Source organism: Engraulis encrasicolus, chromosome 12, assembly GCF_034702125.1.
Source record: "Engraulis encrasicolus isolate BLACKSEA-1 chromosome 12, IST_EnEncr_1.0, whole genome shotgun sequence".
NCBI classification, from domain to species: Eukaryota; Metazoa; Chordata; class Actinopteri; order Clupeiformes; family Engraulidae; genus Engraulis; species Engraulis encrasicolus.
Window position 1 is genome coordinate 19,470,269 of NC_085868.1, and position 17,846 is coordinate 19,488,114.

The window sequence follows — 17,846 nt, forward strand, 5'->3', positions numbered from 1 at the left end:
GATTCTGCTACTACAAGCAGGTGTGATGGTAGAACATGTTTCCCAACCTTTTTTGTCTTGTGTACCCCCTAAGCATTTTCATTGTGCTATGAGTACCCCCCAGTCAAGTTCTATACCGTTTCTCTATCCCAATGTAACTAAGCTCCATACATTTGTCAAAATTACATTTTTCCAAGTACCCCCTGCAGTGTGCTCGCGTACCCCTAGTGGTACACGTACCCCTGGTTGGGAAACACTGATGTAGAACATGTTTATTTGATGTGTTTGCATTTTTAATGCAAATGCAATGGACGGCAGTTTACAGTAAATGTGAATTGCCAAATAGCAGTGGTGTACATTTGTTATTCAGTGAACCTGCACCATCACCTTTATCTTTGATAAATGTAATGATAAGTATACTATATAGTATAATAATGCCATTTGATAAGTATAATGCACAGAAATGCCAAGTCAAATTTCATGATTGGGGAAAAAACAAACAAACAAACACTCAAAAAAGCTAGAAAAATGCTTCCTTCTGACATAGGTGATCTGATATACTGTATCTTTATATGGAGTGCTTAACACCTGGTTAATTCAGAGCTTTGATTACATGTGTAGAAGGCCTTTATTAACTGCTGAACCTGTGAGTGAAACTGTATCTCATGCAGACATAATGAAAGATGCTCTAAGCTGCAGTTAACCTGGAACACAATTCCCAGTAAAATTAGAGAACTGCCAACATTAAACTCTTTCGGTAAACAGTTGAAATTATGGCTACTGGATAATCAATCATGTCAACATTCTTAAATAGTTAGTACTGGCAGCTGTTTAACTTATTTGGGTATTGTATTTTGTAATTGTATTTTGTATTATATATTTTAAAATGTGTGTGTATTTTTGACTCTCTTTTTTACAACTGTGTGCAATAACTGTGTATTTTTAGTTTTGTTTTAACTTTTTTTTTTTTTTTTAAGGAACATCAAACCTGTCAAGGGACAAAAGACGGAAATTAGCCTCTTGGCTACAATCTTGTATATTTAGCATTTTTGTTTAAATGCTGGCAATATATGCTGTCCCTTTCTTAAATAAATAAACTTGTAAACTTGTAAACTTGTTTCAGTCAGCACATATATTGCTCTGGTCATGTATATTATTCTGTGTTGTGAAATGACAATAAATGTATCCTATATTTTAGACTGACTGGATGGTGGGGACACAAACTAAAGACCAGATTTCAGATGAGCAACCGTAAGTGCTGAATTAAAACACACCCACATAGTAATAATAGTAATACACACTTTTATTTACTGTATGCTGTACTTTAATGCCCTGTAGGACATTGCCATCTGGTGGACAATATAGTGTATTACATATGGATAGAAAAAAGATTGTATGTACTGGATTGATTTCTTGAAAGCATCGGTATTAACCAGTTAGGTAGTCGGTAGGTTGCCTATGGGAAATTGCATTGATGACACTGTTGAGAAGCACACCCCTGTTTAGTTTCCGCCACATAAATGTGAATGTTCAATTTTACAGAAATGGATCTGCAGCCTGGAATTGCAGGATTCAGATTATCCAATCAGCCTATTCTTCTGGTGTGCCCACTTCAAGCAAGCTTAGAGGTAAAAAAGGGAAAAAGTTCATTTGCTTTTAATCTCCCATATCAAGCAAAATACAATACAGAATATTTCTGCCTCAATGCCAATTACTGTCCGTCTCCTCTGTCTCACTATCAATTTTATGGATCTCTGTCTCTGTCTCTGTCTCTGTCTCTCTCTCTCTCTCTCTCTCTCTCTCTCTCTCTCTCTCTCTCTCTCTCTCTCTCTCTCTCTCTCTCTCTCTCTCCCTCTCTCAGGTCTTCAACATGACCAGTATGAAGGCCTTGAGGAGGAAGTCTCTGCTGTTGACAGGCTACCTGGAGTACCTGATCCAGCACTACTACAGCAAGGAGGAGTCCAGCCCCCAAAAGGCCTATGTGGACATCCTGACGCCCTCCAACCCCCAGGAGAGGGGATGCCAGCTCTCACTCTCCTTCTCCGTGCCTGTACGCACCATCTTCCAGGAGATGGAGAAGAGGGGTGTGGCGGTAAGATGTGTGTGTGTGTGTGTGTGTGTGTGTGTGTGTGTGTGTGTGTGTGTGTGTGTGTGTGTGTGTGTGTGTGTGTGTGTGTGTGTGTGTGTGTGTGTGTGTGTGTGTGTAGAGTAGAGAAACTTAGAGAAACTTTATTGATCCCCAGGGGGAAATTCAGGTGTCAACTAGCTACATAAAAACAAACACAGACACAGACACAGACACGCACACGCACACGCACACGCACACACACACACACACACACACACACACACACACACACACACACACACACACACACACACACACACACACACACACACACACACACACACACACACACACGCACACACACACACACATGCCAAGAGGTTCCAGATCTGGGCCAGCTCTGGCATCTCAGGCAGTCCAATCCCCAATAATGATGCCCGTGTGTGTGTGTGTGTGTGTGTGTGTGTGTGTGTGTGTGTGTGTGTGTGTGTGTGTGTGTGTGTGTGTGTGGTGTGTGGTGTGTGTGAGAAGCAAAGTCTAGAGAGATGACACTGTCCCTAATTACATCACATGTTCACATTACATCACATGTTGAAATGGCTTTGAACTCCAGCGGTTAATGGTTAAGTCTGTTTGCAGTCTGTCTCAGGTCAAGGCCTTTGCTTTGTTATTGGTTGTGGACTTTTGTGGACTTTGGTTAAGTGTACACTCCAGGCCAGTTATCTCTCCTTGGGTACCATTTGTTATTATATATTTAAATGAGGTACACTGTGCAAGATCTTTAATTGTTTATTTCCAGAATTCATGCTACCCATTCACTAATGTTACCTTTTTCATGAATACTTACCACCACCATCAAATTCTAAGTATTCATTATGACTGGGAACATTGCACTTTTCATACATGAAAAGGGGGATCTTCTCCATGGTCCGCCCTTTTGAATTTCCAGAAATAGGCATTTTTTTGCTGCAAAACTTACTGTACGTTAATCATACTAGTAAATATTAGTTCATTATATAGTAAATATTCAAGAAAAGGTCCAATTTGGCAGTATACAGCACAGTTTCAAAGAGCAGCATACAGTAGTTGCAGTACCTTTTTTGATCATTTCCTACACAGTGTACCTTTAAAGGATGTGGCCAGAATAGGTATTGCAACGATACTGCTCATCAAAACTGTGCTGCTGATTGCCAAATATGATCTTTTCATGAATATTTACCAAGTTACCAAGTTTACCAAGTAACCACTATTTACTAGTATGACCAAAAGTACAGCAATTTTCACAGCTAAAAATGGCTATTTCTTGAAATTCAAAATGGCGGACCATTGAAAAGATCCCCCTTTTCATGTATGAAAAGTGCAATTTTCCCAGTCAAAATGAATGCTTAGAATGTGATGGAAGTGTATTTGTTTGAAAAGTAACATTTGTGAATGGGCAGCATGAATTCTGGAAATTAACTACTAAAAATATTACACAGCGCACCTTTAATTATTGCTGTACGTACCAGTGTAAAGTCTACTCCTCCGTCTTTCGGTTGCGTTGGTTTTTCTGTTTGTCTGTCAGTCTGTCTGTCTGTCTGTCTGTCTGTCTGTTTGTTTATTTGTTTGTCAGCAGGATAACTCAAGAAGTTATGAATGGATTTGGATGACATGTTGTGGAGTTGTTGAAAATGACAAAAGGAACACATGATTAAATGTTGGTGGTGATCCGGAACATGATCCAGATCCAGGATTTTTTTAAAGATTCTTCATTGCAGGATAGGGGGCATTTTGACACCCCAGTTCCTAACTCCACAAAAAGAAGGCAGAAAGACTTGAGAAAAATAGTGTGTAACATAGTCAAATGTACGGTAACATTTTTTTTTTTACCTCCGCCTAGGAGGTCATGTTTTCGGTCGCGTTGGTTTGTCTGTTTGTTTGTTTGTTTGTTTGTTTGTCTGTCAGCAGCATAACTTAAAAACTAATCAACGGAATTCGACGAAACTTTGTGGGTTTGTTGATAATGACCCAAGGAACAAGTGATTTAATTATGGTGGTGATCCGGATCACAAACCGGAACCAGGACTTTTTTTAAAGATTCTGTCAGCAGGATAACTCAAAAACGAATCAACTGAGTTGGATGAAACTTTGTGGAGCTGTTAGTAATCACCCAAGGAACAAGTGATTCAATTCTGGTGGTGATACGGATCACGAATCAGAACCAGGACTTTTCAAAAGATTCTTCACCATGTAGACTCCTCCTAGTGACCACAAATTGAATTGTGGAATACCTCAAAGACAAGGCAGAAAGAAAGGGTGTAAAATAGTCAAATGTATCAAGCAGCTTCCTTGACGGAGGTCTGCGCTCTCTGAGTGATTCTAGTTTAGGGATACATCTATTATAACATTGTATTATATGTACAATGTTAATACCTGCATACGTAACTTGTAAGGCATGTACTAAGCAAACGCTAAGGCCTACTAGGTCCTTACTAAGGTTAAATTGGTAATAAATCCCTTATTGTGCATGAACAAGACATTTGCGAATACATGCCTAACAAATTCAAGAGCATTGAAGTATACTGTCTAACAAAGAAGAGCGCTCAGCATCTCCCCCTTATAACATGCCTAACAAATGTTTGATATTGCTTTGTACATGCCTTGCAAGTTACTTATACAGGCACATTATATGTAGTAGTGCTAATATATGTATCCCTAAAATAAAGTGTCACCAAATGTACTATCAAACAGCTTCCTTGGCGGAGGTCTGTACTCTCTGAGTGCATTTCTAGTTGATAATGCAATATGTCTTGAGTGTTTAGTTAGCTTTGTATTTTAAACATGTGAAGAAGACCCATGAACAGTGCTTCATAATGCTACTTCTGTGTAATCATTTTCCTTAGATTTTTTTATTTCATTGCTGAGTGTTGTGTACACGATTCCAAGCCTGGCACAGGGTTAGGAGGCATGGTTATAGCTGCCAGTATTTTCACAAGTGCATAAAATACACTAGATTTTCAAAAGCAATTATTTACTGTATATTAGGGTGCATCAAAAAAACGCTTTTTCAGCCTATTGATCTGTCTGGGTGATAAAAGTGTTCCACTGCATGTACAAATAACACATGCAAAATATTTTTGCAATCCATGGTGGTTTACAGGTCCAACGGAATATGAGCTGATATGAAGGACTTGTGGATTAACTGCGTCAGTCTTTGCCAATTCAACGAAACCCTCCCACCTAATAACTTGGACTGTTTTTGTGATTTTGTTGAAATATTTTAACCTAAATATTTAAATGAAATAAAACCACTTTGACATATGTAAAATAACAGATTCCTAATTAACTATAATCATCGGTACCCCCCAAAATAATAGATATAGGTATTTCCGAGAAACTGGGAAATTCACACACTGACACACAGGCTAAGCAAAAGGAAAAAAATCATGCAAATTGCTCCAAGAATGGCAATGCACCAATCAAGTAGTCAATATGGCATTTGATACCACGGCTTCAAATACTGGCCATCTGAGCGCAGCCTGCATAGCCATACAGCTTTCACTGGGACGACCACTGCTGTGGTCTGGGTGCCGCCATCACATTGGCGAGGTGCTACTCAGTCAAATATTTAATGACCTCAGACTGGAGGTGTCACGCTCACCAGAGGTTGCACTGTTCTCTCGTCTGAGGGATAATTGGCACCTATTGCCACATGATGACAGTGCAATTTGGAGCAATTTGCATGTTAGGTTGCCAATGATAGTTCCACAAGCTTCATCAGCCCCCTTTGTATATGCAGGCACACCAAGCAACTTCAGCTGTGTATTATCTCCAACAGCAACTGTCAGGCGCTCTTCCTTCTGGCGCACATTGTGTCTGCGTCAAGTGTCTGCGTCAACTTGTTGTCCCAGTGCAGGGTGCACAAGGCAGGTGGTATCCACTGCTCATGGCATTCCTCACTGATGGTCTTCAGCACTTTACGGCGTGATCGATCTGCTGTGGCATAGGATGTGGAATCTTTTGACAAATCACCACCTGACTCTGAGATCAGGCCACGTGTGAAAGCAGCTTGCTGCATAGGAGTCATCTTCAACCTTGTAGCCAGTGACACAAGATTTGGCCGGCTGAGGATGTCTGGTGGAATCAAGACTGTGGTGCCAGACCTGTGTCCTGTAGACACCAGAGTAAAGTCCTTTCAGAAATTACTTGTGAGAGTTGCAAGTAAGAATTCAAAGTCCCTCCATGGCTGAAGATCAGCTCAACAGTTATTCACCATGCCTAACAAACTCAGAGTCAAACACTCTGATTTTCATGAGGCCTTTATTTATTACAACATCATTCTATCCAAAACTGAAGATTTTTTTCCTTTTGCTTAGCCTGTGTGTCAGTGTGTGAATTTCCCAGTTTCTCGGAAATACTTATTTTTGGGGGTACTGATGATTATAGTTAATTAGGAATCTGTTATTTTACATATGTCAAAGTGGTTTTATTTCATTTAAATATTTAGGTTAAAATATTTCAACAAAATCACAAAAACAGTCAAAGTTATTAGGTGAGAGGGTTTCGTTGAATTGGCAAAGACTGACGCAGTTAATCCACAGTTCCTTCATATCAGCTCATATTCCGTTGGACCTGTAAACCACCATGGATTGCAAAAATATTTTGCATGTGTTATTTGTACATGCAGTGGAACACTTTTATCACCCAGACAGATCATTAGGCTGAAAAAAGCATTTTTTTGATGGACCCTACTGTATATCTTGCTTTTGGTGTTGCATTTGTGAGTTTTCAGAAAAAGGTGCTATGTTAAATTGTAGAAACAGTGACTCTTGGTGGTGAATAAGGCCTATTACATGTAAATAATTTTTGCTTTCACTTTACAAAAACATGGAGTTATATTGACCTGCTAGTGTGTGTGTGTGTGTGTGTGTGTGTGTGTGCGTGTGTGTGTGTGTGTGTGTGTGTGTGTGTGTGTGTGTGTGTGTGTGTGTGTGTGTGTGTGTGTGTGTGTGTGTGTGTGCGTGTGTGCGCGCGCATGCGTGCGTGTATTTTATATGACCACAGCTCATTACATTGTTTTGTATGTAAATTATAAACACAACTAACATTACTAACATTAACACATATTGTCAGAGACTGTAGAAGATTGTCAACATACAATAGGTTGAGTGACAGAAAGCAAACACACAAACAAACAAAGAAACGAATAAATACATTAACATCCAGACTACCTATGTGTGTTATTCAGTATGTTGATAGTAATGAAAATAAAGGTGGAGTGTCCACACAATTGCTCCCGATTTTCTTTTTGTTTTATTTTTCCCAATTGAACTTTTTCGAGCTATGTGCTCTTCATCTTTCTGATGAAGAGCACATAGCTCGAAAACATCCACTAGGGAAAAATTAAACAAAAAGAAAAACGGGAGCTAGTGTGCGGACATTCCACCTTTATTTTCATAGTGTCTCACCTTTTTTCCTGCACCTGCATCTTGGATGTGCGCACCACTACTTCACGTGTACAGTCATGTCAAAAATGCCTTCATAAAACAGTGTAAACAATCATTTCTTCTGTGTTTCCCACCTAGTGTGACATGAGGGAACCCAACGTCATCAGAGTTGCTCCAGCTCCACTCTACAACTCCTTCTCTGATGTCCACAGACTTATCGACACTCTCGGAAAAGCACTGCAAGCAAGTAATGTGTGTCAGTAGACTGAGCTAACCAGAACCCTGTTTCTTGAAGTCATAATTGCTAACCAGTTGGCAACTTAGTAGGTTGCCAGTGTGAAAATTGCATTGCAATCAAGTAAGTTGCTAACTTAGTTACAGGGCTGCTGACAATTTTGGCATGTGCTCAGGACAAATCCATCTGAAAGTCTTCATACTGTATACATACAAGGTCATTTGAAATCAATTCTGCCCCCCCCCATCTCCCAATATACAGTACATCCAATGACTCCCATCTTCACATTCTACGACATCCAAATAGATTGATTCACAGCTGCTTAAATAAAGAAGCAATGGCCTTGCATTGGCTCTTCCCAACTCACTGGATTTCCTTTCACCCAATTTCTTGTACAAGTTGAACCACTGGAATGATTTTTGATCATGCCACATCAATTTAAGTTTGGAAAGCACTACTTAGTGTTGCTTTAAAGGTCAAGGTTCACATGTCCATTTCCCTCAGCATTTACTGACAGCAATACATTATGTGCCTCCTGTTTGCCATAAGTGATGGCATGTGTAATCTGTAAAGAAGTCTATATGTGCATCTTTTCAATACGGTATTAAAGATGACGTTTTACCACAGACCACGGGCATTCATTTGTCTTTGAGCTTTTATGCATCGGCAATGAATGAATGAATGAATGAATTAATTAATTAACAAAGAAATTAGTGATTCGATTCACAAACTGTAGGCACAGTGTGTGCCATTACGTCTATGAATCGGAGGCTAAATCTGTGTTCGGGGAGGGCAGGGTTGATGATCTGAACAGCTATTTACAGGGCACTACCAGAGGGATGCAGCCAGTGGTCCACAAGCTGTGTTGCCAAGCAAGTGGTGGGTTGGTGGGTTGCATAGAAATAGTGAGAGAATTCATGTAGGTTAGCAAACCAATAGATAAGTGGTTCTCAACCTTTTTTGAACAAACACCCTCTGGACCTCATCACAAGCCAGCCAACACCCCCTTGACCTCATCATCATCAGCCTCCTAATGCCCCCCTTACTGTTAAAACTGAAAATAGACTAATGCCCCCCAATGGCAACTAAGTACCGCCGCCTCTCAGCTGTCTCCTTTTCAACACCCCCCTAGGGCTCCCTAACGCCCCCGGGAGAAACACTAGAATAGATAAACAGATACAGAAATGACAGTGACAGTGCATATATACCCAAAAGCTGCTGTCAGTGGGCTCCTGACTGTCGGTGTTAGTGAGATGAATTTCAGTTAACAAACAAATGCATAAACCAGGGATGGTCAACTTCCTTGATAAGGAGTGCCACATTTTTTTTCATCACTACCATCGCAGGGCCAAATGGCCACAGATCTGACTGCATCTCACAGACTTGTTTGGGAGGGGAAGGGATGTCCTCTGTTGGCCAGCAACAGTATAATTACAGATTGATTCAGCAGTGGTTTAGAAAAATTCGGTCATTATACATTTTTAAATATTTTATCTATCTTTTATCTATCTGTTATCTATTGAGTTAGCAGGCAGGCCGCATTTGGCCCCCAGACCTCCAGTTGCCCCTCCCTGGCATAAACAGTGACAGAAATGGACTACTTTCTGCATTTGCGAAATCCAATTTAGCATTCATGAATGGCAGATTTTTGTAATGGAACCATCCTGCTTTGAAGTGCACAAGTTTAGCAGAACGCCGATTTCACTGAGTTATACAGTAGGGGTGTAAATCTCTGCCTTCATGGAAATTCGAGTTTCTTCAAGTTTCTTTGGCCAGCGATTCGATTATTTTCGATATTCAAGAATGCACCACGCTTCGATTCAATTTGTTTCGATTCAGATTACTGGTTCATATATTTTTTTTACCTTACTGGCTTGTCTGAAGTTTGAAATATTAAATAAATCAACAAAAGCTGAAATATCTGTATGCATTTCATGCATCTTTATTATGGTCAGTTTTATTAAGCAAGTTAAAATGCCTCACAAAATGAGTGCAATAATTACAAAAGTCAGTTAATCGATTAATAATAGTTAATCGATTCTCTTGTGGTTGAATCGATTAATTGAATCAGGGACTGTAGGATCGATGCATCGATTCAAATCGATTATTATTTACACCCCTATTATACAGTGGAGACAGGGATAATATACAGAAAAAAACGTACACAAAAAATAAATAAAAAGACTCGTGTCAGTGCAGCTAATTATGGTTGCTAATGTACTTCAGCCAATCAGCATGCGAGCTGATGCAGCTCATTATGGACTATACATTCCGTGTGTGTAGGGCTGCCAATTGTAACTACTGGATGATTTCTTTGTGAGAAAAAAAGGCAATTTTTGCAATGATGAGGATTTTGTCACATCCTAGTATGGAGTCACTCAACAAAAGATGCATGATGACTTCATTAATTGAATTGGGCATGAAGCAACTGCTTGGGAGAGGGGAAGGGGAAGAAGAAGGAGGATCATTGCTTCCTACAGTTGTAGTCCATACTGAGTTCGACATAGACGATCGAGCAGTACGTATATAAGCCCATTGAATCAAGCAGATGAACCAAAGCATCTTCACTTTTCTAATTATTGCCTACAAAATTGCTTCTATTTAGTGAGAAAGAAAGAAATGGTGAATCAGCCATTTGTATATTGCATTTTTCTGCAATCATGGCTCCTTATGAAGTCAGATAATTGAAATTAATACGTCTTTTCAGACCGTCATCATGGTTCCTTAGTTGATTGGCCCTGGCTAACTTGCTCAGATATTTACTGAAGGGCCATTTGCCCTCTGACGTAGCCTATTAGACAACCATTTGAATGGAAATAAGATTTTGATACAAAAGCTGATACAGCCAGGAATTCACTACATTGTCATTTCCACTCATCACATCACATATCATTGAATCCATAAAAAGGCAAAACTGTATAGTCTGTAAACATACTGATTTCTTATGAATGTGTGAAATTCTAATAATACTGTACATTCTTAAAGTTTTTGATGAAAAGACCTCCAGTTCATTTGGAATACTGATTTGCGTTTATATTTCAGCTAGTTATACAGTGTGCAGTTGTATATTCACAGTATGATAGGCCTCAATACTATGCAGAAGACATACGGTAAAGTATTTTATTATTATTATTATTATTATTATTATTATTATTATTATTATTATTATTATTATTATGTGCATTCCAAGGTGCACCTGTCAACCTCCCTCTACACCACATTTTTTTTTAAAAATACATGCCATAATGACACAATACAAACGTGTGTGTACGTGGGTGCACAAATGTACTGCGCGTGTGTGTCCTCCTTCATAACTTTGCTTTGCATATTCCATAGGTCTTCAAAACACCCTTTGCATTTTAATTTTGTCATAATTATTTGGTATGCAAAAAAAGCAAAGCATTTCAAATGAGAAGACATAAATCTATGTAATGTCACTCCACACGGGGCCTCAGCGGTGTATCCATGTCACAGGAGAGGGATTGTGCATCATGCACACACACACACACACACACACACACACACACACACACACACACACACCTTTTTGTGTAGAGGCCCTGCACGCCTGGCTACAATCTCTCAGCATGGGGTGGGCGAGGAAATGGAATAATGCAGAGGGAGGGAGGGAGAGAGAGGGATGATGATGGGCGCGTCGTCTGGGTGTGCATTACACACCTCAGTGGCCGGCAGGCGGGCTGGGTTTCCTGAATCCTGGGCAGCCAATTAACACCTACTTCGTTACATGTTGGAGGCGCCTCCTTAACGGCCCTTCCTGCTGCTCTTGCACTGCCCCCCCCCCCCCCCCCCTCCCTTTACTCACTACTACTCCTGTTTATGCACTATTACCTTGACGGATGCCTCCTCTGCAATTAGGCATAATTGGCATATCAATATGCAAAAGCTAAATGGATTAACCTTCTTTTAAAACTAATGAGCACTCTTCTTTTTTTTCTGGGCCAGCTGGGGAGCGAGCGTACCGTACCAGGCACCCACATTTGCATTTGTCATTTCTTTCTTTCATTTCTTCATTTTTTTTGGAGAGAGAGAGAGAGGTACAAGGTACGTGCTAGGTCAAAAATTGTACATTATTTTAAATTAACATGACATAGACACACACTCACACTCACATGGACATACACGTCTGATCATCTCCCTCAATAATATCCTGCTCTGAAAATGTCCAACACTACCGCTTCCAAAACAGTTTAAAATAAAATGAAAATATAATGTGTGCATGTTAACACATGAAGTATTCTCCATGCACCATAATCTGCCAGTCTTCAATACTAGGAGTGAGAGCCGTAAAGAGCCAGTCCGTCGGCCAAAATGTTCTCCCCTCTTAAACGAAATGAAAATGCTACCACTACCAAAACAGCCTAAAAATAAAATAAAAATAACATTGTGCGCACGTTGCAATGTGCGCACGTTGGCACATGGTTTGCTGCACCACACTCTGACAGGCTTTCAAGACCAGAGCCCAAGTCAGCAAGAGCCAATCAGTTGTCTTCCCTCCCAAAAAGCACTGTCAAAACACTGACAGCAACCCAACTAAAATACCTAACCCAACACTGACAGAAACAAAACACCTGAAATAAAATGGCAATATAATATGTGCACGTCTGCATATACAGTTTTCTCTGTCCACCATAATGTTTTTTTTTTTTTTTACCATCCAGAGCCAGAGGCAGCAAGAGACAATCTGCCTTGTCTCCCCTCTCCACACCTAAAAAAGAAATCTAAAATGAGTTGAAAATACAACGTGTGCATGATAGCACATACCTGTACATTTTTCTCTGTGTGCCATAATCTGCATTTAAAGGGACACGGTGCAGGAAATTGTCAAAAAAGATACTGCAACTATGCTGCTCATTGAAACTGGGCTGCCTATTGCCAAATTTGATCTTTACATGAAAGTTTACTAAGTAATTAACAAATATTTTCTAGTATGGTCCAAGTAGAGTCATTTTTGCAGCTAAAAATGGCTATTTTTGGAAATTCAAAATGGCGGACGATGGAGGAGAAGATCCCCCTCTTCATGTATGAAAAGTGCAAATTTTCCAGTCATAATGAATACTTAGAATTTAACGGTGGTGGTAAGTATTCATGAAAAAGACAAGTAAATGGGCAGCATGAATTCTGGAAATAAACAACTAAAAATCTCACACAGTGTCCCTTTAAGAACCAGAGCCAGGATGCCCAGTCAGTCTGGCCTAAGTAGCAAGCAGACACTACCTAGCTCAGCAAAGTCTACCCTCCAAAAAAACAATTCCCAACGCTGTCAAAAGAAAACACCTAAAATAAAATGAAAATGTAACGTGCTGCACACGTTAGCACGTTATGCACCCTAATCTGGCAGTAGTCTATAAGAATCAGGGCCAGAGCCTGATGTAGTCTGCCTGATGGAGTAAGTCTCCCCTCTTATAGCCTGCCTGCCAGGCAGCGTGTGTGTACTGTACTGTACTTTACTGTACTGCACAGCCCTGGATCTGATCCAGAGGTCTCCGCTCCCCACTGCATGTGGCGGTGGATACAGTTCAATATTATCTCACCCCTGATTCAATTTCCATGCATTACTTTCCCAAAGTCTTTGTGATTTAATCACTCCGGGCATGCTTTTCTTTTGTGTGTGCTCGCCTCGCTTGCGCCTGTGTGTGTGTGTGTGTGTGTGTGTGTGTGTGTGTGTGTGTGTGTGTGTGTGTGTGTGTGTGTGTGTGTGTGTGTGTGTGTGTGTGTGTGTGTGTGTGTGAGTGAGTGAGTGCCCTGGCCCCTACACACTTGGCAACAGGAGCGGTCTGTGGGTGTTCCAGCATCAGCCTGCATGTGCACCTTGTCTATCCAGGAGGAGGTGGATGGAGAGGAGGGGAGGAGGAGGTGGAGGAGGTGGAGTTAGAGGTGAGGTGGAGGTGGAGGTGGAGGAGGTACACATCGATCTGAGCGAGCTCCACGCTCTGCTTCTGCCAGACTCTGAGGTTTTTGGCGTAGCGGGAATGTCAGCTGAATTGCTGTGAACAGCTGCTCTTGTAAAACATCTGGCCTCTGACACCGGTGAGACTACCAAGGAGCGCGAGACAATGAGCGCTATGCAGTACGACAAAGAGACTCAATGGTGCACAGAGGTCTGTATAGAAAAAAAGTGTGTGTGTGTGTGTGTGTGTGTGTGTGTGTGTGTGTGTGTGTGTGTAAGTGTGTGTGTGTGTGTGTGTAAGTGTTTGTGTGTGTGTGTGTGTATACTCCACCTCTCTGGCAAACTGCTTCCACTGTAGGGGCAGCCTCAGGATTCATTGAGTTGGAGCAGAAGAACAAATGTCAAAATGTCAATGTGAGCCGCTGTAGCCATATTCAACAACCCAACCGCTCACACCAGTTAACAATAACTGTATTTAACTGTATAAGTGTATAACTGTATGCAACTGTATTTGTATAGCACAGTTTCATATAGGACATGCAGATAGATTAACCACAATGTTGAAAAAAAAACAATGAAATGAGAAGAGAGAGAGAAAAAAAGAAAATATAGAAAATAAATAAATAAATGAAGTTAATTGACATAAAATAAAGGAGTTGAAATAGAGGAGATAAGCGGAGGCCAAAAAATTAAGTGGCATATAGTCACAGGGAACGGGACACTCAGATGTAGCCCCTGGTGGCAACAGGGATGAGGACAAACTCCCTTTTCACTTAATTTAAGATTTTTTGGGGGGGAAAACCCAATATAGTTTGAGAAAAAAACCCATACTGTATAGTCAGGAAGAAACCTCAGGCAGAGACCAGCAGCCTCCTAGGGGAGCCCCCTGCCAGTGCTAGTTACAAACAGATTAAGGTTGCTGTGATGCCTGGGCAGCTAAGAATAGGCAAGGTTGAAAAAATGAGTCTTCAGCTGCTTCTTGACGGAGTAGTGGTGACACTTCTGATGTGAATGGGAAGAGTGTTCCATTTCTTGGGCACGTAACATTCAAAAGCGGTGTCACCAATCTTCTTTTGTCAAGGGGGGGTGGGAGCGGGAGCATGTCAGAGATGTAACCGGGAGCAAGACCATTTTTACTACCTATACTTTCACAATGTTACAGGAATTATTACCAAGTAGGCCTAGCCAACAATGGAAAATGTCTCAGTAATAGTTAAACCAGCATCAATGTTTTAATGGAATATGATATTATTTTATTTCTTCCTGTTGTATTTCACCTTTGTGGAATTAATTTGTTTAAAAATGGTTTAAACCATACAAAAACATAAGGAACACAATTTATATCACAGAGATTTTAGTAATATAATAGCATCATTAAGATTACAGTTGATGATCTCTTCAACTCTAAATGTCGCATTGGATCTAGTTAACTGCAAAAGCTTATCTAAGAACTTACTAGCCTTTTCTCTTTCGCATTAAGACAGATCAGCAGTATGGCTTCTGTCCCAAGTGCTGATAGCCATGCAAAAATCACTCCAAAGAGTCCTCATTGAGGTTAACAAATACTCCTAGAGGACCAGCTGAAAACTGGTAGTGATCCCTGGAACATGCCACCATTTCTGCTGACATATCTACAGTACAATACTTAAGATATATACATACCGGTATGCCTATATATACTGTATATTGCTGCACCTTTGAGGTTAGCAAAAAAAATGGTGGGTATATTTTTTGTGGGCATACTGTATATTTGCGCTATTCTAAATATTGAATCAATCAATTTTAGGTGGGTATACTGAAATCCCTGACATTTTCAGGTGATTATACTGCGTATACCTGCACTCTAGATTACACCACTGGCATGACCTCAAGAAAGCTACTCATTCCAGACACCCCAGCCATCTAGCTGAAGAGGAGCAGTTTTTGTAAGAGGAGAGGGGCAGGATTCCTCCTGATTGTTTTGCCTATTTGATCTGTAACCACAGGAACTGCCTGGTTAGGTCAAGGTTATGGCAGCTAAAGGAGGGTCAACCACCTATTGAATGCAAGGGTTCACTTACATACCTCACTGTCCTGCCAATGTTTATATATTATGAATGTAACGGAGGCTAACTAGCACAGAGTTGGCATGGAACGTTGGTAAACCTCCCTCCGATAGCCTCATACAGTCTCGTGCCGTTGGGCCGAGAGACTAGTCTCTTGGCCCAGCGGTATCGTACTGTGTCTCCCATTGCCGAACCGTTGTAGTTGACGAGGATGCAGGTTCGATCCCCGAGGGGGGTGAACAGGTGCAAGATGACCTCCGTCACAGTGGTGCCGCTGACCCGGGATGGGAGTGAGGTTTAAGGGGGAGAGTGTAACAGAGGCTAACTAGCACAGAGTTGGCGTGGAACGTTGGTAAACCTCCCTCCGATAGCCTCATACAGTCTCGTGCCGTTGGGCCGAGAGACTAGTCTCTTGGCCCAGCGGTATCGTACTGTGTCTCCCATTGCCGAACCGTTGTAGTTGACGAGGATGCAGGTTCGATCCCCGAGGGGGGTGAACAGGTGCAAGATGACCTCCGTCACATGAACAATACAAAAATTTGAAAATCCACAATTGTTTGGGTGGTATTGGTTAAAGCAGAGTGTTTCTTCTTTTTTGCGTGTCTAATGACGATCAAATATTTAATGGCCAATTTACATTGAAATGTAAGAAATTCTAAAGGGTGTACAAACTCACTCCTCCCACTGTGTCTGTTCCATCCTGTTTCATTCTTTCTGTTTCTGTCTCCTCGTCTTTCTCTCTATGTACTCTATGTCAGTGTTCCTTCTGTTGCCTGGCTGCCTCTCTTTCTGTCTGTCTGCCTGTCTGCCTACTTCTCTGTCTGTCTGCCTGTCTACCTCCCTGCCTGCCTGCCTGTCTGTCTGCTTCCCTGCGTGCCTGCCTTCCTGCCTGTCTGCCTGCCTGCCTGTCTGTCTGTCTGCCGGTCTGTCTGTCTGTCTGTCTGTCTGTCTGTCTGTCTGTCTGCCTCCCTGTCTGCCTGCCTCCCTGTCTGCCTGTCTGACCCCCTCCACTCTGTCTCTGTGGAAGTGCATTTGTACTTGGCTGGTTGGGCAGCCTGAATGGCTGGTGGCGTTGGTATAGGGAGATAGGCCAACCGAGTACAGCAGAGCAGATTGGAGCCAAACACTGGAACAGAGTAGTAATACAGCCCAGTCGACTCAAATCCGCACTGTGTAGCGTATCGTAGTGTAGTGTAGTGTAGTGTGTAGTTGTGGACAGGGCCGGTGACAGCTTTGACAGGGCCTGCGGCAAAGTCATCTGAAAGGGGCACCACAGCACATTAGATGCAATGTAATGAGGACCCAATTCTGGACCCCCTCTCTCCCTGGGCCCGGGACAACTGTCCCCTTTGTCCCCTCCTGCCAACACCCCTCCCTGTGTGTAGTTGTGGAGTCCTGCAGGTAATAAGGATTAAGAACAGCATACATCAGACTTAATTACTCCAGATCACTTCCCCCCTCCCCTCCGGCTGCCTCCTGCCCTGTTACGCTCTGCTCTGCGCTGCTCTGCTCTGCCTCGGATCTGACAGCAGCTGAAGGTAGCCAAGAAAAAGGCCAGTTAGGGGACTTTTCATCATTTTAATTAATTGTAAAGGAACTAAACCATAGCCAGAATAAACTGAGTGGGCCCCTCCCCCCTCCCTCTCTCCCTGCCACCCGTCTGTCTCCCTCCCTCCCTCTGTAGTCGGGGTAGTAGTAGGCCCTTAATTTGTCATAGCACAGTGTAGTGCAGGGCATTTTCTTTCATATTTTTTACTGTGTGTGTGTGTGTCTGTGTGTGTGCGTGTGTCTGTGTGTCTGTGTGTCTCTGTGTGTCTGTGTTTGTGTGTGTGTGTGTGCGTGTGTGTTGGTACAGTACAGTATGTGTGCATGTGCATACTTGTGTGTGCAATCTGTGCATGTGTGTGTTTAGGGTATCCAACTGCATCCAACTGCATCCAACTGTATGAGACACGGTTCAGCCTAGTTTGCCTTTGTTGTGTGAAGAGGCTAGAGGAAGGTGTAAACAGCCTATTACTACATGGCAGGCCTGTGAACTAGGCAAGCAAACTACAAAAATACCTTGGGCCCCCAGCTGAAAGCGGGCCCCCTGATAATGACCGGTTATGCATTTGTATTTGAATTGCAGCAATGACACCTTTCTGAGTGTGCTAGCACATCCCTAAATTCAATGACTAAAAAAGTG

The 17,846-nt window shown here is 41.7% G+C and overlaps 1 protein-coding gene across 2 annotated transcripts in view; it reads left to right on the top strand.

Moving 5' to 3' along the window:
• kynu (kynureninase) overlaps positions 1-8,334 on the top strand; it is a 21,388-nt gene extending 13,054 nt beyond the window's left edge. Inside the window, exons 4-8 of one of the 2 annotated variants that reach the window (XR_010036845.1) lie at positions 1,178-1,230; positions 1,522-1,607; positions 1,841-2,071; positions 7,612-7,805; positions 7,906-8,334. Coding sequence is in view for 1 of the 2 variants with exons in the window: in XM_063211731.1 (XP_063067801.1) it covers positions 1,178-1,230; positions 1,522-1,607; positions 1,841-2,071; positions 7,612-7,737 (496 nt within the window). In the remaining variant the exon portion in view is untranslated. Of the gene's footprint in view, positions 1-1,177; positions 1,231-1,521; positions 1,608-1,840; positions 2,072-7,611 lie in introns of both variants that reach the window. The other variant, XM_063211731.1, reaches the window with a different exon arrangement.
• The last annotated feature ends 9,512 nt before the right edge of the window (positions 8,335-17,846 follow it).